This window comes from Mastigoproctus giganteus, chromosome 6, assembly GCF_048544385.1.
Source record: "Mastigoproctus giganteus isolate SK-2022 chromosome 6, ASM4854438v1, whole genome shotgun sequence".
NCBI lineage: Eukaryota > Metazoa > Arthropoda > Arachnida > Uropygi > Thelyphonidae > Mastigoproctus > Mastigoproctus giganteus.
This window is the reverse complement of record NC_143580.1, coordinates 205600964-205627607: the sequence shown is the minus strand read 5'-3', so window position 1 is coordinate 205627607 and position 26644 is coordinate 205600964. Positions and strand designations below refer to the sequence as shown.

Below are 26644 nucleotides of genomic sequence, written 5' to 3'. Positions count from 1 at the left end.
GCGTCATTTTAGGAAGGATGTAGATTTACTTGAGTGTGTACAGAGAAGGGCAACAAGATTGGTGAGGGGAATGAAGGGATCCTCTTACCAAGAGAGGCTTAAGTTCTACAAATTGCAGTGGCTGGAGACTAGGCACCTGCACGGTGATCTGATTGAGGTATATAAGGCCTTGAATGGGTTGAGCAAGCTGAATTCTGATGGGATCCTTCCACTTGTTCAGATTATGAACCTAAGGGGACATAAATTCAAATTAAGAAAAGACAGATGTAGAATAGATGTGCGGAAATTTGCCTTTACCCAGCGGGTGGTTAATTGCTGGAACAAACTTCCAGCTGTCGTTGTGGAAGTTGATAGGTTGAATAAATTTAAGGAGGAACTGGACAGGCATTTGGAGGGAATGGTGTGATTTTTTTTTTTTTTTTTTTTGGCTGAAGCTGCATAAGCTCATACATTTGCTTTCTTGCATCACATGCCACCTACTACTACTACTACTTGTTCATCATTACTTTTGTTTTAGCCATTTTCATCTTTAGTCCAAAATCCTTACTAACTGTGCATAACTGATTAAGATTTTCCTCTAATTCTTTGGGATCATGGCTTATAACCACAATGTCATCTGCAAATCGTAAATGGTTTAGGTACTCTCCGCTCACATTGACTCCTTTCTGCGACCAGTCTAATCTTCTGAAAGCTTCCTCAAAGGCAGCAGTAAACAGCTTCGGAGATATTGTGTCTCCTTGTCGAACTCCTTTCTCGATTTTAAATTCCCTACTGTCTTTGTCTAGTCTAATAAAGGAAGTAGCACTCTCATATATTTTCTTCAAAATCAAGGTATCTATACGTTGTCTTTGCAGTGCCCGAAACATTGCCTTATGCTGTATGGAGTCAAATGCCTTTTCATAATCCACAAATGCCAGGCATAATGGTGTTTTATATTCATTTGCTTTCTCCATTAGCTATGATATTACGTGAAGGTGATCCAAAATTGAGAATGCTGTCCTAAAGCCAGCTTGCTCTTTCGGTTGATTGTCATCAAGTATTCTTTCTAATCTGTTAGTAATGACCCTTGTGAACAACTTGTAGATGTGGGATAACTAGCTAATTGTGGGATAACTAGTCTATAATTTCCGATTTCTGATTTATCTCCTTTCTTATGCAGCAAAACTATGATTGCATTATTCCACTGCTTAGGCAGTCATACCTTTTATAATGCACTTTGTGAAGAGCCTTGCCAGTTTTTGTGTTATGTCTCTTCCTCCCAATTTTAACAACTCTAGAGTAACTTCATCTTCCCCCGGGGCTTTCCGATTCTTCATTTTCTTCAATGCATGTTCTACCTCATCAGGAAGAATATTGGGTATGTCGTATGCGTTGCTAATTTGCAATCCATCTTCCCCACTGCAATCCATCATTCCCTTGCTCCTTGTATAATTCTCTATAGCAGTCTTCTGCTATTTGAATTATGCCTTCTCTGCTGTTTATAAGTACACCATCGCTATTCTTCAGTTTCAGTATCATTTGTCTTTCTGTATTACTGCTCACGGCTGCTGATTTAAATCCTTTGTTTTCCCTTAATGCTTGTTCTACTTTTCTTGTGTTAAATCTTATGTCCTCTCTGAGTCTCTTTCTAATGGCTTTGTATAACTCAGTATACTCAATTTTCTCCCTGTCAGTGTTTTTCTTGCTCTTCATTTGTAGTCTTCGGTTCATCATGACAAGTGTTTCTTGACTAATTTTTTCTTCTTTGGATTTCTGTTTCCCTTTAGGTTTCTTGGGCTTTATCACTTTCAGAAAGTTGTAATATTCCTCGTTGATATCTTGGTCCTGAGCAGTCTGCAGAAGCTCAAACTTGTTCTCAAGTTCCAGTACATACTGCTTTTTCTCCTCCTCTGTTATCTCAAAGACCTTTGTATTATTTACTTGAGTCAGTTTTTTCCTTTCCTTTGCTACATCTATATCAAGCGTACATCTTGCCATTCTGTGATCACTTCCAACATTTACCTTATTCAGGACGGTAACATCATTCACAATATATCTTCTGTTAGTGAGGATGAAGTCGATTTCATTAGTTGTTAATCCATTAGTTGTTAATCCATTTGGACTCTTCCATGTCCACTTTCTGTTCGCCCTTTTCTTGAAAAAAGTGTTCATTATTGACAGTCCTCGAGATTCTGCAAATTCCACAAGTCTTTCACCTCTTTTATTTCTTTCACCAATTCCAAAATTTCCTATAGTTCCTCTTTCTGTGCTGCTTTGCCTTTTTCCAACCTTAGCATTGAAGTCCCCCATAATAATAGTGTAGTGGGTTTTCTGCTCATCTAGAAGACTCAATTTCGGTGTACATTTCTTCAACCTCTTCATCATCATGGCTCGATGTTGGTGCATAAATCATTATAATTTTTAGCTTGTACCTCTTAGAAATCTTGAGTATTAATCTTGACACCCTTGGTGATTTACTTTTGAATTCCGAAATGTTGTTTTTAAAATCTTTATGGACCAGAAACCCAACTCCACCTTCACTCCTTTCACTGTTTCCATTGGTGTACAGCAGATTTCCACTTGATAAACTTATAAGTGATTCATTTCTTCTTCTTGTTTCAGCCAAACCGATGATATTCCAATTCACATTTTCTAATTCCTTTTCCAGCTCTAATATCCTCTCTTCACCGATGAGTGATCATACGTTATAACAGGCCAAGTTCAGTTTCCGTGCATGGCAGCCTGGTCGTACCCAGAGATTCTTAGCACCCTCTGCTTCCACTCTGATCCTCTCGCTGTCGTAAGAGGGAGAATGAAAGCTGCTGGGGGACATTCAGAAACATGGTGGACTATTATATAAAACAAAGGACCTCTACTAATTGTTGCATTCATTTATGAAAGAGTAGCTTAAGCATTAAGAATTTCTTGAGCAAGTGTTGTAAAGTATGTAGTGACAACAACAGCCATCGATGTCAGGGTAAAAAAGATCCGGAAGATGTGCAAGCATTACTGAAATAGAAAATTTCAGTAAGGATTGCGTAAGATGCTTGATTTATAATGAATGCATAATAATCATAATGTATTGTTAGCCAGTTTACTTCAATTGATTTAAACGCTGAGAGATTGAATTCGTTAATACCCTCATCAGCATCAAGCATCATTACACTGCATCATGAAAGATCTTGGATTTGAATGATGGAAACACAATAATCATAAACTTTTAACTGAATATGAAGATATAACAGTTGCAGGAAAATATATCCTTGACAAATGAAACGTAATCTTTTGTTATGAAATCCTTGTTCAGTTAATTACTCAGGTGAAATGCGGATATTTATGCATCCAAAACTAAGGGAAGTTTGGCAAGATGAATCTGGAAGCTGCTTTGAGAAAATAAACTTGCAATGAAACATTACATTTTAAGTGAACTTTTAGAAGAGCATGGCCATTTAGTTTTAAGGTTGCAACACCATTGTTACCTCAATCCTATCAAACTCTGCTGTCCTTGGACAAAATCATATTATGAAAAAAATTTGGCAGAAATGGAGTTTACAACAAATCAAATATAAGTGCTGTATAGCAGGAAGCATTAAATCAGATGACACCTGGTAGATGGGATTACTGTGTACGGCATGTGAGAGATTTGGAAAATAATTTTGAAAAGGGGTCACAGATGATATGATTGAAGAGGGAATGGCGGAACCAGAACACTTATATTTTCTATAAATGGCAGTGAATATGAAACTAACAATTAATCATGCTGAAGCAAAAATTTCAATAGTGATTTTAACTGCATTCTGTAAAAATGAATACATTTTAAATACTCTTTTGTGTGAAATAGGCACCTAAAAGTTCTGAAAAACTTCTCTTTTTAGAGCCTGAAAATTTTGGTAAAGAATAACCAGTCATAACTTTTCTTACTTATAGTTTTTGTAACCTAGTTGTTTATAGTAAACATTATTTATAGTTGTATGCCCATCCTCTAGAGTTTAACACCTTTTGTAGTACAACTTAAATCAAAATAGTTAAAAATAATACACTCAAAATTGTTTCTAAAGATTGTATATTGTTTAAAAATGGAAATGTTGTATTGCAAGTAACACTTGGCTACATACTTTTTATTCCCTCTGTGGTACTATATGTAATGTTGTTATCTATATAATATAGGTGTAAAAACACCATAGACAACTCTTAAAGGAAAAACTATGATAGTAGTGTAAAGGGCATAATTTCAACTGTATTGTATCTCATATTGTGCTCATCCTTCAAAATGAGTTACCACGTATTGCACTACCTTGAATAAGTAACGCTTCACTAATAGAGAAGATTATTATTACTTATTCTCGGTGGGCACCACCACCCAGAAGGCACTGTTTCAAGGCTTGTTGGCCTTTCATCGGTGGGTGGGCAGGCACCTTGGAATTGCAAACATGACAACCCAGTTTTCAAGATAATACCACAATATGAGAGACACCAAAAGGTGTAGGTGATTCAAGTTACAGTTGAAATGATGCCCTTTACACTACTATCGTAGTTTTTTCCTTTAAGAGTTGTCTATGGTGTTTTTAGGAGCTTAGAGGGGAACAGGTATCCTGTGTGTTATCAGACACTTAGTCTAAATAGAAAGATATTGGATCCACTGATGGATCCAATATCTTTCTATTACAGAAGATTTAGGAGAAGTCCGGTTGGCCTGCCTCCCTAAAATCCACTAATGCACATCTTCTTTGATGGTAAGTCCTGTTACATCACTTAGGTGGCAACGAATGTGTAGAATGGTTCTCTTCAAGACACCTGGTCAGCATGAAGAGGAAAAGACCAAACCCTCCAGCATATGACAGCACGACAAAACAAATGGCCCAGTCCCAAGCGGCTTTCACTCCCCCTCTTACGGCAGTGAGATCAAAGTGGAAGCAGAGGGTGCTAAGAATCTCTGGGTACGACCAGGCTGCCATGCACAGAAACTGAACTTGGCCTGTTACAACGTAAGATCACTCATCGGTGAAGACAGGATATTAGAGCTGGAAAAGGAATTAGAAAATGTGAATTGGAATATCATCGGTTTGGCTGAAACAAGAAGAAGAAATGAATCACTTATAAGTTTATCAAGTGGAAATCTGCTGTACACCAATGGAAACAGTGAAAGGAGTGAAGGTGGAGTTGGGTTTCTGGTCCATAAAGATTTAAAAAACAACATTTTGGAATTCAAACGTACATCACAAAGGGTGTCAAGACTAATACTCAAGATTTCTAAGAGGTACAAGCTAAAGGTTATAATGATTTATGCACCAACATCAAACCATGATGATGAAGAGGTTGAAGAAATATACACTGAAATTGAGAGTCTTCTAGATGAGCAGAAAACCCACTACACTATTATTATGGGGAACTTCAATGCTAAGGTTGGAAAAGGAGAAAACAGTGCAGAAAGGGGAACTATAGGAAATTTTGGAATTGGTGAAAGAAATGAAAGAGGCAAAAGACTTGTGGAATTTGCAGAATCTCAAGGATTGTCAGTAATGAACACTTTTTTCAAGAAAAGGGTGAACAGAAAGTGGACATGGAAGAGTCCAAATGGATTAACAGCAGCTAATGAAATCGACTTCATCCTCACTAACAGAAGATATATTGTGAATGATGTTACTGTCCTGAATATGCTAAATGTTGGAAGTGGCCACAGAATGGTAAGATGTACGCTTGATATAGATGTAGGAAAGGAAAAAACTGACTTGAGTAAATAATACAAAGGTAGTAGTAGTAGTAGTGGCATGTGATGCAAGAAAGCAAGTGTATGAGCTTACTCAGCATCAGCCAAAAAAAAAAAAAAAATCACACCATTCCCTCCAAATGCCTGTCCAGTTCCTCCTTAAATTTATTCAACCTATCAACTTCCACAACGACAGCTGGAAGTTTGTTCCAGCAATTAACCACCCGCTGGCTAAAGGCAAATTTACGCACATCTATTCTACATCTGTCTTTTCTTAATTTGAATTTATGCCCTCTTAGGTTCGTAATCTGAACAAGTGGAAAAATCCCATCAGAATTCAGCGTGCTCAATCCATTCAAGGCCTTATACACTTCAATCAGATCACCGCGCAGGTGCCTAGTCTCCAGCCACTGCAATTTGCAGAACTTAAGCCTCTCTTGGTAAGAGGATCCCTTCATTCCCCTCACCAATCTTGTTGCCCTTCTCTGTACACACTCAAGCAAATCTACATCCTTCCTAAAATTGAGGCCTCTAGACCTGTACGCAGTACTGAAGGCGTGGCCTGACCATTACCTTATACAGAGGGACATTACCTTATACAGAGGTTAGGTGGGTCGGAAAACTGCTAGATTGGGGGGATACAAGGACTAATAGATTAACAGTAGCCACTGGCAGAGGTGAAAGTGATTCTTGCACTGCTTCTATTGGAATGAGCCGCAGCCTGGAAAATAAGATGCAGGATATTTCAGAGACTGCTGGGAATCATTGGGGTACAAGTAAACACATGGGTTGTGTTAGGGTAGCTAAGGAAAAGAACAGGTGCATGTATACTTGTGTGTACACCAATGCTAGGAGTTTAGTAAATAAATTTGATGAATTTGAGGTATTGCTCAAAACATCAAAGGCAGATATTGTGGGGATTTCAGAGACGTGGTGTCACACAGATATAAGAAATGCAGAACTGGAATTTGGGGAGTACAATGTCTACAGAAAGGATAGACAGGATAGGAAGGGAGGAGGGGTTATGCTATTAGTTAAAAAACACATAAAATCCAAGGAAGTGAAGCCAGTCGACATCGCTGGACAGTGCAGTGTCGAGTCAGTTTGGTGTGACATAAGCATTGGGAGATCAAAATTGAGAGTAGGAGTGTGCTATAGGCCTAATGACTCTGATGAGTATAATAAGAAACTGTTCGGAGAAATAGAGTGGGCCAGTAAATCAGAGAGTCTTATAATGGGGGATTTTAATTTCCCAGATATTGACTGGAATTTGGGGGCTGGTCACTCACACAGTAGCAAGGCTTTTGTGGATTTATTGGATGATTGTTTTCTACATCAGCATGTTTGGGAGGCAACTAGAGGGAGTAATACTCTTGATTTGATTATCAGTAGTGATTCTTCATGCATTAAGAATCTGCAGATAAATGAACCACTTGGTGGCAGTGATCACAGGGTGCTGAAGTGGGAGTTACTCAAAGAGGTAACTACCATTAGGGGTAAAGGGAAGGGGTATTGCTTTCGTAAAGGCGACTACAATGGACTGAGACAGTATTTAAATTCTATACAGTGAGATCAACTGATGATATTGCCAACAGCAAATTCAAAATGGGAAGCATTCAAAGAACTTATCGTGGAAGCTACTAGGCTTTACATACCAACTAAGAAATATTGTTCAAGGTTTAGGCCTAAATGGTTGTCAGATGAACTAATGAGGCATATGGCAGAGAAGAAAAATGCATGGGATACATACAAATTAACACGTGACACGGACGCCTATGATAGATACAAGTTGATCTGTAACCAAGTTACAAAGGAGGTTAGGCAGGCGAAGGCAGATTACGAGAGATCCTTGGCAAGGGATGCGAAGAAAAACAGCAAAGAGTTCTTTACTTATGTAAACTCTAGAAGGAAGGGGATGAATCAGATTGGTCCACTTGAGATCGATGGGTCAACTGTTGATGACCCTGCTCGGGTAGCTAACAAACTAAATGAATATTTTGCATCGACATTCACACATGAGGAGTTATTCAGCGAGGGGAATGCCAGAGGTGTATTCAACTCTAGCAGTAAGCTAGAGAATCTTGTAATAACTGAGAGCAAAGTGGAGGAGAAATTGTTGAAGATAAACACAAGAAAGGCACCTGGGGTGGATGGGATCTATCCAGTTATATTAAAGGAGGCAGCAAAGGAGGTAAGCAAACCCTTAGCCATAATTATGAGAGCTTCCTTGGACTCAGGGGAGGTACCCATTGACTGGAGATGTGCAAATGTGACCCCAATTCACAAAGGGGGATCAAAGGCTGACACAAGTAATTATAGACCTGTGAGTTTAACTTCTGTTCCCGGAAAATTAATGGAGGCACTGGTGAAAGAAGCACTGCAGGATCATCTAGACAAGACTTCAGTTATAGCTAGGACACAGCATGGTTTTGTTAAGGGGAAGTCTTGCCTGACCAATTTGATTGGATACTATGATGCAGTCACAAAAGAACTGGATGCAGGGAATAACTTTGATATTATATACTTGGATCTTAGAAAGGCTTTTGATACTGTTGCACATGGAAGACTGCTGCACAAATTGGAGCAGTGTGGCATTGGAGGCAAGTTGCTGCTATGGATAAAGGGGTGGTTGAGGGGGAGAAGACAGAGAGTGGTAATCAATGGACACTGCTCATCGTGGACTAATGTTATTAGTGGAGTCCCTCAGGGTTCAGTATTGGGGCCTTTATTGTTTTCTGTATTTATAAATGATATTGATGATGGTATATCAGGCTTAATGTCCAAGTTTGCAGACGATACGAAGGTTGGCAGGGTTGTCAAGGACACTACTGACACTATGCTGCTGCAACAGGATTTGGAAAGGTTGAGCAGATGGGCTTCGAGGTGGCAAATGAAGTTTAACATTGACAAATGTAAAGTACTACATATGGGAAACAGCAACCCCAGAGCAACGTATCAACTCTGTGGTACTACACTGACAGTGGTAGAGAATGAAAGGGACCTGGGGGGTGGTGGTGCAGGCAGATATGAAGTTCTCTGAGCAGTGCAGACGAGCTGCAAGAGTAGCTCATGGTGTATTGTCAATGATATATAGGAATTTTTCTAGCAGGGATAAGGAGGTGATTATTCCCTTGTATAAGGCAATGGTCAGGCCACACCTAGAGTACTGTATACAGGCCTGGAGGCCTCATTTCAGGAAGGATGTAGAACTGCTGGAACGAGTACAGAGAAGGGCAACTAGATTGGTGAATGGGACAAAGGGGTTCTCTTACGAAGAAAGGCTTAAGTTTTGCAAATTACAGTGTCTGGAAACTAGGCACCAGCGGGGTGATCTAATAGAGGTGTACAAAGCCTTGAATGGTTTGAGCATGCTCAATGCTGATGGGATTCTTCCCTAGCTCAGAAAAATCACCTGAGAGGGCATAAATTCAAATTGAGGAAAGACAGATGTAGGATAGATGTGCGGAAATTTGCCTTTAGCCAGCGGGTGGTTGGTGGGTGGAACAGACTTCCATCCCTTGTCGTGGAAGTTGATAGCCTAAATAAGTTTAAGGCTCAGCTGGACAGGTATTTCGAACGAACAGAGGGGTGAAGTGGAAGTGGTTATTTTTATTTATTTATGTTACTTTTTTTTTTTTTTTTTTGGCTGATGCTGCATAAGCTTGCTTTCTTGCATCAAATGCCTCTACTAATGCTAATGCTAATGCTAATTCACCTCCTTTTCCCTGCTAGCAAAATTCCTATATATCATTGACAAAACCACATGACCTGCCCTGGCAGCCGGTCTGTATTGCTCAGAAAACTTCATATCTGACTGCACAATTACAAACAGGTCTTTTTCATTTTCTACCACCTTAAGTGTAGTACCACACAGTTGGTACGTTTCTCTGGGATTACTTCTACCCATATGCAATACTTTGCATTTGTCAAGGTTAAACTTCAGTTGCCACTTCTTAGCCTATCTGCCCAAATTATCTAGATCCTGTTGCAGTAGCACACTGCCATTGCTGTGATTAACAACCCTGCCTTGAAGATAACAGAAGAGGAGAAAAAGCAGTATAGCAGTATGTACTGGAACTTATGAACAAGTTTGAGCTTCTGCAGACTGCTCAGGACCAAGGTATCAACGAGGAATATTACAACTTTCTGAAAGTGATAAAGCCCAAGAAACCTATAGGGAAAAAGAAATCCAAAGAAGAAAAAATTAATCAAGAAACACTTGTTATGATGAACCAAAGGTGAAAAATGAAGAGCAAGATAAACACTGACAAGGAGAAAATTGAGTATTCTGAGTTATGCAAAGCCATTAGAAAGAGACTCAGAGAGGACATAAGAAGATTCTACACAAGAAAAGTAGAACAAGCATTAAGAGAAAACAAAGGATTTAAATCAGCAGCCATGAGCAGTAAAACAGAAAGACAAATGATACTGAAACTGAAGAATAGCAATGATGTACTTATAAACAGCAGAGAAGGCATAATTCAAATAGCAGAAGACTGCTATAGAGAATTATACAAGGAGCAAGGGAATGATGGATTGCAGTGGGGAAGATGGATTGCAAATTAGCAATGCATACGACATACCCGATATTCTTCCTGATGAGGTAGACATGCATTGAAGAAAATAAAGAATCAGAAAGCCCCGGGGGAAGATGAAGTTACTGTAGAGTTGTTAAAATTGGGAGGAAGAGACATAACACAAAAACTGGCAAGGCTCTTCACAAAGTGCATTAGAAAAGGTGTGATGCCTAAGCAGTGGAATAATGCAATCATAGTTTTGCTGCACAAGAAAGGAGATAAATCAGAAATTGGAAATTATAGACCAATTAGCTTGTTATCCCACATCTACAAGTTGTTCACAAGGGTCATTACTAACAGATTAGAAGGAATACTTGATGAGAATCAACCGAAAGAGGGCCCCGGGTGCCAAGCGTTCCGTGGCCAAGCGATTCTAGTGCGTTTTCCAAAGCGTTTTTCTACAGAGAACATTTGAGCGAACAGTTTCTATTTTAGTTTGAAAAACCGTTTTCTTGATTTCTATTGCATAGTAGCTCTCTCGCACTACAAGAAGTAGGCAGAAGCCCAGAAAGGGAAACCACCTTTCTGTTTTTTTCTATTAGTACTAACTTACTAACTCAGCCGCTTGGTCACCTCGTGGCACTGCTCCTGCCTCCCCGTGGCGGGGCCGGAAACCTGGGCGGTAAAGATAAACCCCCAGGGCCAAAAGGAGCTATCATGGATTCAAACAATTTTCCACCCTTAGAACCTTCAAGCTCAAGACATGAATCCTCTCATGATATTAATCAACCAAAAAGGCTTCGAACTGAAGCACAGCGTCCAGACATCCCTAATTTTCTTGTGATACACTCTCTGTCCACGCAGCCCGTGGGCAAGTTATCACCATTTATGATTCAAAGACATCTAGAATCTATTGCAGGATCACCAAAAATGGTGAAGCGACTACAATCAGGAGATCTCCTGGTTGAAACAGCCACATCCAAACATTCTGAGTGGCTATTAAAAACAACTACATTTGGTGGATTACCAGTGTCTGTCACTCCTCACAATACCTTAAATTCATCTAAAGGAGTCATCACAGAATGGGACTTAATTACAGTGTCTGAGGAGGAATTAGTCCAAGAACTTAGCCATCAAAAGGTAATCGCTGCTAAAAGAATTATGACAAAAAAAGATGGAAATCTCATTCCAACTCGTTCCATCATTTTAACTTTTAGTACTCCTGATTTGCCTTCCTCAGTAAAAGCTGGATATTTAAATTGTCGAATTCGTCCATACATCCCAAATCCTCTTCGCTGTTTCAAATGCCAAAAATATGGCCATTCACAGCAGGCATGCAGAGGTGACGCCATCTGTCCTATTTGTGGAGCAAAAGATCATACACAGGCAGATTGTCCAGCCGCAATTCCCATTTGCCCCAACTGCAAAGGCAATCACCCCGCCTTTTCTAAATCATGTGAGATGTGGAAAACAGGTAGGACAATCCAAAAATACAAAGTAGAACATAAAGTCACATATCCTGAGGCACGCAGACAAATAATGTTGACCATGCCAAGTCCATCATATGCCTCTCGAACTCGCAGTTTTCATACAACTGCAATTCAAACAGATGTCTCAATACCGCCCAACGTCTCGCTAGCTAATTGGGTTAAAACAACCTTATCAACCACTGGAAAAGAAAATTCTAAAACAAAAACCAGCCATGCCACCAACACCCCAATTAGTATCCCAACTGATACTGTGACAGTCTCAAATGATGCAGAAAGATTGAAACCCAATAAAGACTCTAAGGAAACTGATCCACCAACCAACACTATGGAAGTGGATATACACCAAAATGATGAAGACCCTATTCTAGAACACCATGCCAATGACACTATGGATACTGGACGTCCATTATTCCCAAAAAAAGACCGAAAAAAATGCCCTGCACATAAAAAACAGTCAGATGAATCATCTTCAGCCAAACCAAAATAATGCCTAACATCATACAGTGGAATTGTAGAGGACTAAGCAGCCATTCGGATGACATAAGAGATTTAATCTCTCAGTTTAACCCCATAGGTATATGCCTACAGGAAACATTCTTGTCACCCCAAGTTTCGCCGAAATTCTCAAATTTTATGATATATAGACGAGACAGAAGCCCAGAGTCTCCTGCCCATGGAGGAGTAGCCATTCTTGTAAATACTAACATACCGTCCAGACCGATCCAATTAAGAACCAGCCTAGAAGCTGTGGCAGCTCGGATTGCAGTTGGTATTTCAGTTACCATTGTTTCGATTTACATTCCACCATCTCTATCACTGGCCCAATCAGAACTTGACAACCTCATCGCACAACTTCCAACTCCAATTTGTCTTTTCGGTGACTTTAATGGCCACCATCCATTGTGGGGATCAGCTACAATGGACAGAAGAGGCAAGTTGATCGAGGAATTTATATATAATAATGACCTAAATTTATTAAACTCTGGATCTCCTACCTACATCCACCTACCTACAGGATCTACTTCTCAAATTGACTTGTCAGTTTGCTCACCTTCCATCTTTCCAATCATGACATGGTCTGTATTAACTGATCCTTTTAGCAGTGACCACTTTCCGATCATTTGCTCCTTACAAACAGGAGTAACACCAAATCCTGATAAACGATCCTCTTGGAAGTTTAAAAAGGCGAACTGGGATGGCTATTCTGCTCAAATACTTCTAGACAGATCTTACGTTAAAAACGAACCTATTGATGATGTAAATACTTACATCACCAATCAGATTCTGACTGCAGCAAATACTTACATTCCAAAATCCAAGACATATCACAATCACCGAAATCACTGGTGGAATGCAGATTGCTTCACTGCCAAACAGGAAAAAAACCGAGCTTGGAATAATTTCCGTAAGAATCCCACCACTAATAACCTCATTGCTTATAAAAGGTTTAAAGCAAAAGCAAGGCAGATTAGACGGAAAGCGAAACGAGACTCGTGGATCGCTTTTGCCTCAACAATCACAAAAGACACCGACACACGCCTCATTTGGAAAAAAATACAGGCACTAAATGGGAAATTCGCTTGTATGCCCTCTCCAATACTTCATTGGAAAGGGAAAGACCTATCTACAGCTGAAGAAGTTGCTAATGCACTTGCTGAATCATTTGCTACAATCTCTGCTTCTGCCTCCTATGGGTCCACATTTCAGAACATCAAAACTAGTGCAGAACGATATAAAATCAACTTTTTCACGAACCGTTCTTTCCCGTACAACCAACCCTTTACATTCATAGAACTTCAAGAATCGTTAAACAGATCTTCAAACAGTGCTGCAGGCCCAGATGGAGTTCATTATGTTATGCTGAAACATTTAATTCAAGAAGATTTGAGTACCATGTTAATCTTTTATAATCGGATATTCTCCGAAAATGCCTATCCTTCCTCCTGGCGTCATTCTTTCATTATTGCTTTACCAAAACCAGGAAAAGATCATTCCTGTGTTGAAAACTATAGGCCAATATCTCTTACGAGCTGCCTGGGTAAAGTTTTCGAAAGAATGGTTCACACTAGGCTTACTTACATCCTGGAGTCACAAAATCTCCTTCCAGATCATCAGTATGGCTTTCGGAAGAATAGATCAACGCTGGACGTGCTTATCAAAGCCGAATCTCATATCCGCAATGCCTTTGTCATGAAACAACATCTTGTCATGGTCAACCTAGATCTTGAAAAGGCATTTGACACTACATGGCGTCATGGGATTATTATGGACCTTTACCACTTGGGTCTTAGGGGCCATTTGCCGAAAATAATTCAAAATTTTCTGCAATTGCGTTCTTTTCAGGTCCGATATAAAAATGTACTCTCTGCATCTCACATTCAGGAAGAAGGAGTCCCGCAGGGATCGATACTTAGTCCAACACTATTTTCAATCCGAGTTAGCAGCATAACACGAGACATCCCAAAAACTGTTGAAACTTACATGTACGCAGATGACCTTACAATTTCTTGTCGATCTCAAAGTATGAACACCATCGAACGGCAGCTCCAACTTGCTATTACCAAAATACAATCGTGGACTTCACGGAATGGCTACAAACTATCAGAAAAGAAATGCACTCTCACCCACTTTTGCAAGAAACGAACTCTCCATCCCGATCCGGAATTACAAATAAACAATATTCCAATCCCGCTTGTAAGTACCATTAAATTCCTTGGAGTGATATTAGATAGCAAGCTGAATTTTCAAGCTCACATCTCTCATTTAAGAAATACATGTCTAAAGCATCTGAATATACTGCGATCAGTCTCGGCTATGTCATGGGGCGCTGATCGGTATACACTATTGCACCTTTATAGAACTTTAATCCGGTCACGGCTAGATTATTGTTGTCCGGTGTATGACTCTGCCAGGAGCACTACTTTACAACGTCTAAATGTTGTCCAACACAGTGCTCTCAGGACTGCGTTGGGCGCTTTTAAGACTTCTCCAATCCAGAGTCTCTATATCGAAGCACACGATCCTCCATTACATCTTCGTAGGAAATCATTATTGCTCCACTATGCTGCTAAGATCCAGAGTCTTCCATCTCACCCCAGTTGGGAGTATCTTTATAATACTCGGTGGGATTTGATATATGACAGCAAGCCAAATGAAAACAGACCTGCTTCACTAAGGATTAAAGAGCTTTCTCAGAGTTGGAATATCAATTTAAGCGATATTTTTCAGAACACAACTGCTCCTGTTCCACCTTGGACATACGTTTCTTCCTCCCACGATACACATTTTTTGGAGTGGGGAAAGAATACTGTACCTTCCTTTAATATCAGGCAGTTGCACTTAGCTCACACTACTCTGAACTCCCATGCCTGTAAAGTCTATACTGACGGATCCAAAACAGCTACTGCGGTTGGTGCAGCTGCAGTTTTTCCTTCTCTAACGGTTACAGCTTCACTACCATTAGTCTGCAGCGTCTTCACAGCCGAATTATATGCCATCAAATTAGCACTCAGTAAAATTATTGAACTTTCCATCTCACCTGTCATAATTTACACTGACTCGCTCAGTGCTGTTTCTGCCATAAGGAAGAATTTTTCATCTTCTCATCCTACCTTGAAACACATTCATTCTCAGCTATTTTCCTGCAGTGTGTCTAATCAATCAATCAGTTTTTGCTGGATCCCTGGCCATTCTGGTATTCCGGGAAATGAAAGTGCGGATCTTGCAGCTAAAAATCCTCATCCAGCTGGCCCAGAACATCTTCAGGTTCCTTACACTGATTATAAGCCTGTTATTCGCAAAGCAAGTTACGACAATTGGTCACAGATCTGGAAAAGTAACACCAACAATAAACTTTACCAGATAAAGCAAGAACCAAAGCTGTGGCTCTCAGGCTTTCGACAAAACAGACGAGAGGAAGTAGTACTGGCAAGACTCAGAATTGGACACACTCATCATACTCATCTGTTCCTGCTACTGGGAGAAGATCCACCCCAGTGTTCATCCTGTGACAGTCAACTTACTGTTAGGCATTTCCTCTTCGATTGCCCCCTATATTCAACCATACGGTCAAACACTTTTCAGTCAGTCTCTAGGTTGAACCTCTCACATGATTTAACTCATATCCTGGGAAATGAAGCAAACATAAATGAACTTGTAATATTTTTAAAACGTATTGGACTATATAGGAGTATTTAATTTAACACCAACAGTGCTATATTTCGACTAAATAAACTATGAACAGACACAATTTGGCCTCAGTAGCCCTTGTGTCGTTAAGCTAAATAACAACAACAACAACAACCGAAAGAGCAAGCTGGCTTTAGGACAGGATTCTCAACTATGGATCACCTTCACGTAATATTACAGCTAATGGAGAAAGCAAATGAATATAAAATACCATTATGCCTGGAATTTGTGGATTATGAAAAGGAATTTGACTCCATACAGCATAAGGCAATGTTTCGGGCACTGCAAAGACAAGGCATAGATACTCCACATATTATGATTTTGAAGAAAATATATGAGAATGCTACTTCCTTTATTAGACTAGACAAAGACAGTAGGGAATTTAAAATTGGGAAAGGAGTTCAAGGAGGAGACACAATATCTCCGAAGCTGTTTACTGCTGCCCTTGAGGAAGCTTTCAGAAGATTAGACTGGTCGCAGAAAGGAGTCAATGTGAACGGAGAGTACCTAAACTATCTACGATTTGCAGATGACATTGTGGTCATAAGCCACGATCCCAAAGAATTAGAGGAAAATCTTAATCAGTTATGCACAGTTAGTAAGGATTTTGGACTAAAGATGAATATAGCTGAAACAAAAGTAATGATGAACAAGTATGCCACAGAAAGGGAAATAATGATTGAAAGAGCAATAATTGAAAAGGTGAGTCATATACTTATTTGGGACAAGTTATTAGCTGTAATAATGATAAATGGCTGGAAGTCAAGAGAAGAATAAATTTTGGATGGATAGCATTTAGGAAATATAGTCACATACTTAAGAGCAATATCCCAGTTTGTCTGAAACGTAAAATAATGAACCAATCTATACTCTCCACCATGACCTTTGGAAGTGAAACTTGGGCACTTACTAAAAGAATGGAAGAGAAGCTGAGAACTACACAACGAAGAATGGAACGAATTATATTGGTAATCAGACTGTTAGATAAGAAGAGAAACACATGGATTAGGCAGCAAACTCAAGTAAAGGACATTCTTATCAAAACTAAAGAACTAAAATGGTCTTGGGCAGGACACATAGCTCGAAGACATGGTGACAGTTGGACTAAGAAAATAACAAAATGGTACCCAAGAGGAGCTAGAAGAAAACCTGGAAGACAAAGGCGGAGATGGATAGATGAAATTCATGAGTTTGTTGGTAGTAAATGGATGGCCAGTGCTCAAAACAGAAGGAACTGGAAAGTTGCTGGAGAGGCCTTCATCCTGCAGTGGATTGAAAATGGCTGTTAATGATGATTATGGTGTTTTTACACCTATATTATACAGATAATTATAACTCTTAAAAATATTATGCCCTGTTCTATTGAGTCTTACTTAAAGTAATGTTGTTATACAGTAACAGCATTACATACATTATTAAAATGTCATTTTTCGTTAAAACTATTTACATTTTAAGTACAGAGAACTACTACAAAAATTTAAAATGTTATTAAATTAAGCTATATGCATTTTTAAATACCCAGGAAGGTACCTCAAAATTTTTGTACTGATTTGTACAATTTAGAAATAACAATTTCCAAAGTCTGAAAGTTAGACAAGATGGACTTTATGTCCAGAACCAGAACTATATTTTGTTTTTTTAAGTATGTTTTTTCAAATATACTTAAAAAAACCCACCTTTTCCCTGTTTAGATAGAAGTCCTGTATTTATTTAATAAATATGTATTCTTTTATTTAATAATTCTTTTAGGTATTAATTTAAAAGTTTGATGTATAATTAGAATATTTTGCAGATCAAGATTTTGCTGTTTTCAATGTTTAAAATTTTGTGTTCAGGTTTCTTTTAATGGAATTTATATTGATTATTTTCCTCAGTATATGACGTTCATGTTTTTGCAGAATGGAGGAGCAAACTGGATTACTCAATAAGTTGTATGATGAACTCAACAAATATAAAACTGATGTAGTTGTTTTAACTGAAGAGCTGGAAAATCAAAAGAAGAAGAACAATGTATGTTTTAGCATTTAAGACAGGTTATGTTATTGTAGACATTTACTATGCATAGCAGTAGTGGGGATTTGACAGGTTACTCTCCAGAATGATTTTTGGATGGGGCCTTTTAGGCAGAAACAACTGCACCATATGTGTAACTAAAAGTTTGCCTTCTACTTCATCATATTAGTTTCTGTTTCATCATAACATAAACAAGTATATTTCTTCACCATTAGTTGATGTATCTGGTTCAAAAATTAGTATATTTATTTATGTTTAATTGTTGTACAAAATGTGTTTTTGTTTTGATTATTATTACTATTGATGTAAAATCATATATTTTGTTTTGATTATTACTACTATTAATCTGTTATTTTATTTATTTGACAAAGCATATTAACATATATGCATGCATAAGTTTGAATTTTCATGCACTTAACAATTTTCTGAAACGAAAAATGGAAGTGACTTAGTTTTTTTTTTTTTTTTGATTTGATTTAATAAAAGTTTATTTTCCTTAAAATAATAATATATTTTTCCTTAAAAGTAATAATATATCTCGGAACCCATCGCTCATATATTGCACTCGTATCAGATATGCTGTGTGCAGCTTCTGGGTCGGAGGCTGCACACGGTAATGTCCGCAATTAAAGATCCTATTGCAACTAATGACACTAAGTGGGGTTTATACGAAATCGAGAGTCCAGATTGTGGAGAATGTTATGTGGGGGAGACGAAACGTAGGCTGCATGATCGCCTAGGGGAGCATGATAGGGCCCTCAGGATGGCTAATTATGTATGTTCAGCCGTAGCTGAACACGCATGGGAAACTGGGCATGGTATTATATGACTAAAGAAGCCGTGATTGTAGATAAAGTGCATGGTTTTTGGAACTGGAAATGGTTAGAAAGTTTAAGGATATGTTCGTCTGGACACTATAGTCTTAATAGGGATAACGGCTATCGTTTTTTGAAGCCCTTATTCTAGGGAGAGACAAACGTTTTCGAATGGTTTGTTCCAGTGCCACTTACGGTTCCAACGCATGGGAAGTGGACTGAACACAAGTGCGGTAGCTCATGTTGCGTACCTGCTGGTGATGTATAGTGTACCTATATAGATTGTTGAATAACCTGTAACCATTATTGTTGATGAAGATGGCCGCTGCTGCCGAAAACTACAGTTTAGTGGTTTTTAGTAATTTTATACATGTTTTTAGCACTTTTATTTTTCATTCTTGTTATAATGTAATCTTATTTTATTTTAATATACAGTTTATACAGTCAGTATATTTATTTAATGAAGGTATTTTATTGATTTGAGTCACTGTTTTAGTAGCATTATAGATGAATCACAGTGTTCCTGACTACAGAGGCCTCTTCAATGAATAATATGTTTAAAAAAAGTTTAAATTTTCAGTTTTTTATTAAAAAAAAAGTAATCACATTTCATTAAGTAGTACAACTATTAGTAAAAGCATTAGTGTACTTTAAACAGAATTCTAAAAAAATCAAAAACAAAAACATTTTCCAGAAATTTAAAAAAAAAAAAAAATTGTGCACCTATTAGACACTGATTTGACTGTGTTTCTTATAATCAAGGGTATGACTGCTGTTAAGCATTTGTATAAATATTGTATATAGCTGCTTAAACAACGTTGCTACATCTAGAAAACCTGAAGTTATGATGTTTAGTTTTTCATAAATGTAAGATTTAACACAATATAATAGCGTAGCTTAATTTAATTTATTACGATACTCACCTTTTTATAATCTGCATTGATGTTGGAATAAATTGGATGATAATTTTAAATTTAAGTTAGCATGAATGAGTTAGGATTTAAAAACAGAATAAAAATGTGTGCAAGGAAGTAGAAGTGCACGTCTTTGTTCTTGGTTGTCAATGTTGAAATTTGAATGATTTAAGTTATACGGTTGGAAACAGAAGGCCAATAGCCATAACAAGTGGCTTTCGTTTTACACATCTTCAGTTGGCAATGGTAGAATGAGAGTAAACTAAGTTCCCGTGATGCTCCTGGATACATGTGGGAATCTCAGGTGCATGAGATTCCAGACCGGTGCTATGTTATAGGGTAGTTTGGAATTTAATACTTGAAGAGTGGATGGTTGCGAAACCATTCTATAACTAGGGCTTCATATTGGAAAATTTTAAAGATGGATTTTAATTTGATAATAGGAATGGCTGAATCTACTAAGGAGGTGTGGTTGTGGGATTGAACATGTGTTGCTAATCGGTATTGGACTGTCCCGTCCTAAAGCTATTGTAGTGGTAATACGTTGATGTTTCGTTAGAACCGTATTTTGTGGTGGTGCTACCAATGTAGCAAGCGTTACAGTTATCTTGACATTTTATTTAGTGGATGATATTATTCATGTCACTAATGTTGTAATTTTGTGTATCTTTATATGAGTTGAATAATGAACCTAGTTTATTGTAAGATGAGAATGTAAGGGTGATATCAGTACTTTTGAATAAATGGCGGAATTGGTTGGCAAAATTACTATGGTAAGGGAGGATAATACGTGGATTATTATTGGACATGTGTTTGGGTGGGTTGTTAATATTATTTTGGACTGTGATAATGGTTTGTTTGATTAAATGAATAGGATATTTCCTAGATATGAATTTACTTGTAAGATATTGTAGTTCATTATTAAGGTCATAATCTGTGGAACTGTATTTTATAGCATTGTAAATTTGATTATAAAGGACTGCTTTTTTTGTGTTGAGGGGGGTGATGTGATTCAAAGTGTAAGTATTTGCCCGTGTGAGTATTTTTTCTGAAAATTCTTGTTCCTAGTTTTGTATCCCTTCTGTATATAGTGAGGTTTAGGAAATTAATTTGTCCCTTTTCTTCCAATTCCAGGGTATATTTTAATCTATTATGCATGGAATTAAATTTAATGAAAAGATCATTTATTGTGGATTTGTGCCCTATTAAGAGGATATCGTCAGCGATATCGTATAAATAATTTAATGTCTGGGGGGTATGGTTGTAATATATGATTTTCTACGGAGGCTAGGTAAATTTCAGATGGGGGGGCTTAGATCCCTAATCCCATAGGTAAGCCATAGGTTTGCTGGTAAATCTGATTAAGAAATCGGAAGTATCTGGCATCTAATAGAAAGGTTGTGAGTTCTAGTATGCTATTAATTGAAAGGGAAGTGCGATTGGATAAGGTTTTGTCGTCTGTTAAGAAATTATGTAAGTTTTGTAATGTGGACGGCAAATGTACATTAGTGTACAATGAGACTACATCAAAAGATGCTAGGATGTCATTATTGGTTATTGTGATAGAATTTATTTTTTCAAAGGTTTGGGAGATATTGTTTACTTTAAATTTCGAAAATCTGGTGAGGGGGGAGATAATACGGGAACTTAGTTTACTCTCATTCTACCATTGTCAACTGAAGACGTGTAAAACGAAAGCCACTTGTTATGGCTATTGGCCTTCTGTTTCCAACCGTATAACTTAAATCGTTCAAATTTCAACATTGACAACCAAGGACAAACTTACAACGTTAGTGACATGAATAATATCATCTACTAAATAAAATGTCAAGATAACTGTAATGCTTGCTACATTGGTAGCACCACCACAAAATACGGTTCTACCAAAACATCAAACACACGTGCTTACTACCACTACAATAGCTTTAGGATGGGACAGTCCAATACTGATTAGCAACACATGTTCAATCCCACAACCACACCCCCTTAGTAGATTCAGCCATTCCTATTATCAAATTAAAATCCATCTTTAAAATTTTCCAATATGAAGCCCTAGTTATAGAATGGTTTCGCCACCATTCCACTCTTCAAGTATTAAATTCCAAACTACCCTATAACATAGCACCGGTCTGGAATTTCATACACCTGAGATTCCCATGTGTATCCAGGAGCATCACAGGAACTTAGTCTTCTTAAATACATGCGTTTACTCTCATTCTACCATTGCCAACTGAAGACCTGTAAAACGAAAGCCACTTGTTATGGCTATTGGCCTTCTGTTTCCAACCGTATAACTTAAATCGTTCAAATTTCAACATTGACAACCAAGGACGAAGACGTGCACTTCTACTTCCTTGCACACATTTTTATTTTGTTTTTAAATCCTAACTCATTCATGCTAACTTAAATTTAAAATTATCATCCAATTTATTCCAACATCAATGCAGATTATAAAAAGGTGAGTATCGTAATAAATTAAATTAAGCTACGCTATTATATTGTATTAGTTTTAAATGGTACTTTAAGAGATCTACAATTTTTGACTGTAAGATTTAGTAATGTTTAATATATTGATGTACCATTATATATAATCACATTTTCTTCTCTCAGTGTATGTGCATCAAGTTTACATCAAGAATTTGTGTGGAATGTTTATAACCAGCCTTATTTACTTTGGCAATTTTTCAGCATAATTTTAAGTGTGTTCATGAACACACCCACCCACCCACCCACCCACCCACCCTAATTCTAGTAATGGCACTTGTACATATGCATGAAGTAATCACATACTTTAAGGGAAAATAAATAGAAAATTTTATTGGGTATGTAGCTGGTTTGTTGTGGATTTACTTCAGTGATGAGAGCTTAAAACTGTCACATTGAAGGCTGATCACGATAATGAAGATGATCATCAGGTTTCATTTATGAATGAGATGCATCTTGTTCAGATACATATGTTGATGTTAGAATGCGTATGTTGAATTTTGACAAGTGGTTGTACTGTGATAGCCAGATCTTCTGCTTGCTCTTTAACAGAGGTGAGACTACTAGTAAACTTGGAAGTATTCTCCCTGATGTGCAAGTTAGCATTAGTAGAGGCATATGATGCAAGAAAACAAGCTTATGCAGCATCAGCCAAAAAAAAAAAAAAAAAAAAAAGCACACCTCCCATTTCACCCTGCCATTCATTCCAAATGCCTGTACAGCTCACCCTTAAATTTATTTAGGCTATTAACTTCCACCACAAGAGATGGAAGTCCGTTCCACCAATCAACTACCCGCTGGTTAAAGGCAAGTTTCCATACATCTATTCTGCAACTGTCTTTCCTCACTTTGAATCTATGGGCCTCCCCTCAGGTTCTTAATCTGAGCAATAGGAAGAGTCCGATCAGCATTCAGCTTGCTCAACCCATTCAAGGCCTTATACACCTCAATCAGACCACCTCACATGTGTCTACTCTCCAGGCAATGCAATTTGCAGAACTTAATCCTTTCTTGGTAAGAGCGCCCTTTTGTTCTACACACCAATCTTGTTGCCATTCTTTGTACTCATTCTAGAAACTCTACATCCTTCCTAAAATGAGGCCTCCGGACCTGTACACAGTACTCAAGGTGTGGCCTGACCATTTCCGTGTACAACGGATAATCACCTCCCTGTCCCTGCTAGCAAAATTCCTGTATATCACCTGCCCTGACACCCGTCTGCACTGTTCAGCAAGCTTCATATCTGACTGCATAATTACCCACAGGTCTTTTTCACTTTCCACTTCCCTGAGTGTAGTACTACACAGTTGGTACGTTTCTCTTGGATTATTTCTAACCATATGCAGTACTTTGCATTTGTCAATGTTAAACTTCAGCTGCCACTTCTCAGCCCATTTTCCCAACTTATCTAGATCCAGTTGGAGTAGCATACTGTCTTTACTGTCATTAACAAACCTGCCAACCTTTGTATCATCTGCAAACTTGCATTAAAGTCTGATATACCTTCATCAATATCATTGATGAATACACAAAACAACAATGGGCCAAGCACCAAACCCTGGGGAACTTCACTAATAACATTCGTCCACAAAGAGCAGCGTCCATTGATTGCCACCCTCTGTCTTCTTCCACTCAACCAACCTTTCATCCATTGTAGCAACTTACCCTTAATGCCATACCACTCCAATTTGTACTGCAGTCTTCCATGTGTCAAACATTATCAAACAGTATCAAAAGCTTTCCTGATATCCAAGTATATGATATCAAAATAATTTTTTGCATCCAGTTCCTTTGTGACCACATCATAGTATCCAGTCAATTTGGTCAGACAAGACCTCCCTTTAATAAACCCATGCTGTGTCTTAACTATTACTGCAGTCTTGTGTAGATCATCCCGCAATGCTTCTTTAACCATTATTTTTCCATTATTTTTCCCAGAATACAATTTAAACTAACAGGTCTATAGTTACTTTTGTCACCTCTTGAATCCCCTTTGTGAATTGGTGATACATTTGCACACCTTTCCAGTCCATGGGGATCTCCCATGAGTCCAAAGAAGCTCTCATAATTATGGATAAGGGCTTGCTTACTTCCTTTGCTGCCTCCTTTAATATAAGTGGATAGGTCCCTTCCACCCCAAGTGCCTTCCTTATGTTTAACTTCAACAATTTCTCCTCCAATTTGCTCTCAGTTATTACAGAATCACTTAGTTGCCTGTTAGAGTGTGATAAACATCTGGCATTCCACCCCTTGAATAACACCTCATGTGAGTGCAAAATACTCATTCAGTTTATCAGCTACCTGAGCATGATCATTAATAGTCAACCCATCTATATTAAGTGGTCCAATCTGATTCATCTCTTTCCTTCTAGAGTTTTAAGTGAAGCACTCTTTACTGTTTTTCTTTGCATCTTTTGCCAAATGTTTCTCGTTATCTGCCTTCGCCTGCCTAACCTCCATTGTGACTGCACCTGGAAAGAAAGGCACCTGGGGTCAATGGGATCTATCCAGCTTTATTAAAGGAACAGAAGCTATTTATAATATATGCCTTTGGCACATTATAAAGAGCTTTATAATATGTGCCATAAGCTTCTGTGTTGCCTGATAATTTATATGCATTCCATACATTTTTCTTTTCTCTAACGAGCCTCATTAATTCATCTGACATCAATTTAGGCCTAAAACTTGAACAGTATTTCTTAGTTGGTACGAAAAGCCTAATAGCCTCCAAGATTAAGTCCCTGAAGGCTTCCCATTTTGAATTCAACATTGGTAACATCATCAGTTGATCCCACTTTATAGAATTTAAAAACTGTCTGAGACCCTTGTAGTCACCTTTACGAAAGCAAAAGCCCTTCCCTTTACCCTTGATGGTAGTTGCATCTTTAAGTAAATCCTACATCAATACATTGTGATCACTGTCACCCAGTGGTTCCTTTATCTGCAGATTCTTAATGCATGAATAATCACTGCTGATTATCATATCAATGGTATTACTCCTCTGGTTCCCCTCGAGGGACCTCCCAGTGATGCTGCTGGTTTTCCAGATTTGCATCACTGGGATCTAACGCCCATACCTTGGTTCCAGGGTTACATTGTTGAAATCCGGTGTGTGCAGCCGTGCGCCGCGACCTGTGGAATTCGGAAAGGGGGGGGATCCTGGTGGTTGAGGGGCCCAGCCTTAATACACCACTTTGGCCCCTGCTTCGACAAGACGGGTGGTCCCGGCCCGACTGGGATCAATCGGTGGGTTGTTCTTACTGCTAGGGTCAACTGCATTCCAATAAGCCTCCCTCCCTTTGGTCCTGGGATGGGATCAAGGCTTATTGGAAACGGGGGTATGGTGCCTCTAAGCTAACTTGGCATCCCATTCGTGTATGCAGTACCTGCTAGTTCACGAGTGGGCGTCCTCTCATAGGGCTCCGTGGTGGGTGAGGTACTTAGGGCATCGGAAATTTTTATCTTACTCCTATGAGTATTATAAATCCTTCTTCTTCTTCTGGGGCCCCAACACGGCCCCTACCTAACCGAGATCATGACGCAGAAAACACCTGTGCAAAAAGAGCCAGGACTGAGGACAAGAAGAGATCTGCTCTGAATTAAAAGACCAAGGAGTGACAGCTGTTAAGAGAATATCGATACACAAGGATGGGAATCTCGTCCCTACCCGAGTTCTTATCCTCACGTTCAACACCCCACGGCCTCCAAGTTCCATCAAGGCATCACGGCCTCCAAGTTCCATCAAGGCCTGTCTAAACTGCCCAGTGAGGATTTATATCCCAAACCCACTGCGGTGTTTTGAATGCCAAAAATACGGCCACTCACAAACATTTTGTCGTGGTAACCCTGCCTGTGCTCGATGTGGTGTTAAAGACCACGAGAGCAAGGAATGTTCAGCTCCAATACCAATCTGTGTCAACTGCTAAGGAGAGCACCCCGCCTACTCTAGAGCATGCCAGCGGTGGAAGGATGAAAAAAGAAATACAAAAACTGAAAACAGAGCTGAATATCTCCTACCCAGAGGCCAGAAAACGTATCCAACCAATAAATAGCGGGAAACCTTCATATGCCCAGAAGGTTTCTGCTAAGTGCACTGTCGGGACACAAACTGAGATGACTATACCACCAAAAGAGTCATTCTCTCCGATTGCACGCTATTTATTGAGTTCACAAAACCTCACCAAAAAAAACACAGTCAGCTGCCACTCCTATATCCGTACCTCCTAGTGCTCCACCACTACCAAAACCAAGTGGTAAAGAAAAGCTTAAAAGTTCGGAAGAGCCACCCGTAACACCAGAAACAATGGATGTAGAGAATAAGGAGGTACCGGATGAATCAGTTTTGGAACTCTTTGTGGAGGAAGAAATGGACACGGAACAGCGTCCATTCTTCCCCAAAAAAGATAAATCCAAGACTGACAAAAGTAAGCCCTCAGCACCTCAGAAGCCACCTGATGGAACCACCAAGCCAAAATAATGGCTAAATTCCTACAATGGAATTGTTGTGGATTCTGGCAAAATGCAGAAGACATCAAGA

At 38.7% G+C, this 26644-nt stretch overlaps 1 protein-coding gene across 10 annotated transcripts in view; it reads left to right on the top strand.

Moving 5' to 3' along the window:
- Nucleotides 1–26644, top strand: part of LOC150084898 (uncharacterized) — a 437743-nt gene that overhangs the window by 145429 nt on the left and 265670 nt on the right. For all 10 annotated transcript variants that reach the window (XM_090376690.1, XM_090376694.1, XM_090376693.1 and 7 more), the window contains exon 9: nt 17780–17891. In XM_090376690.1, coding sequence (XP_090232816.1) covers nt 17780–17891 — 112 coding nt within the window. The remainder of the gene's footprint in view (nt 1–17779; nt 17892–26644) is intronic.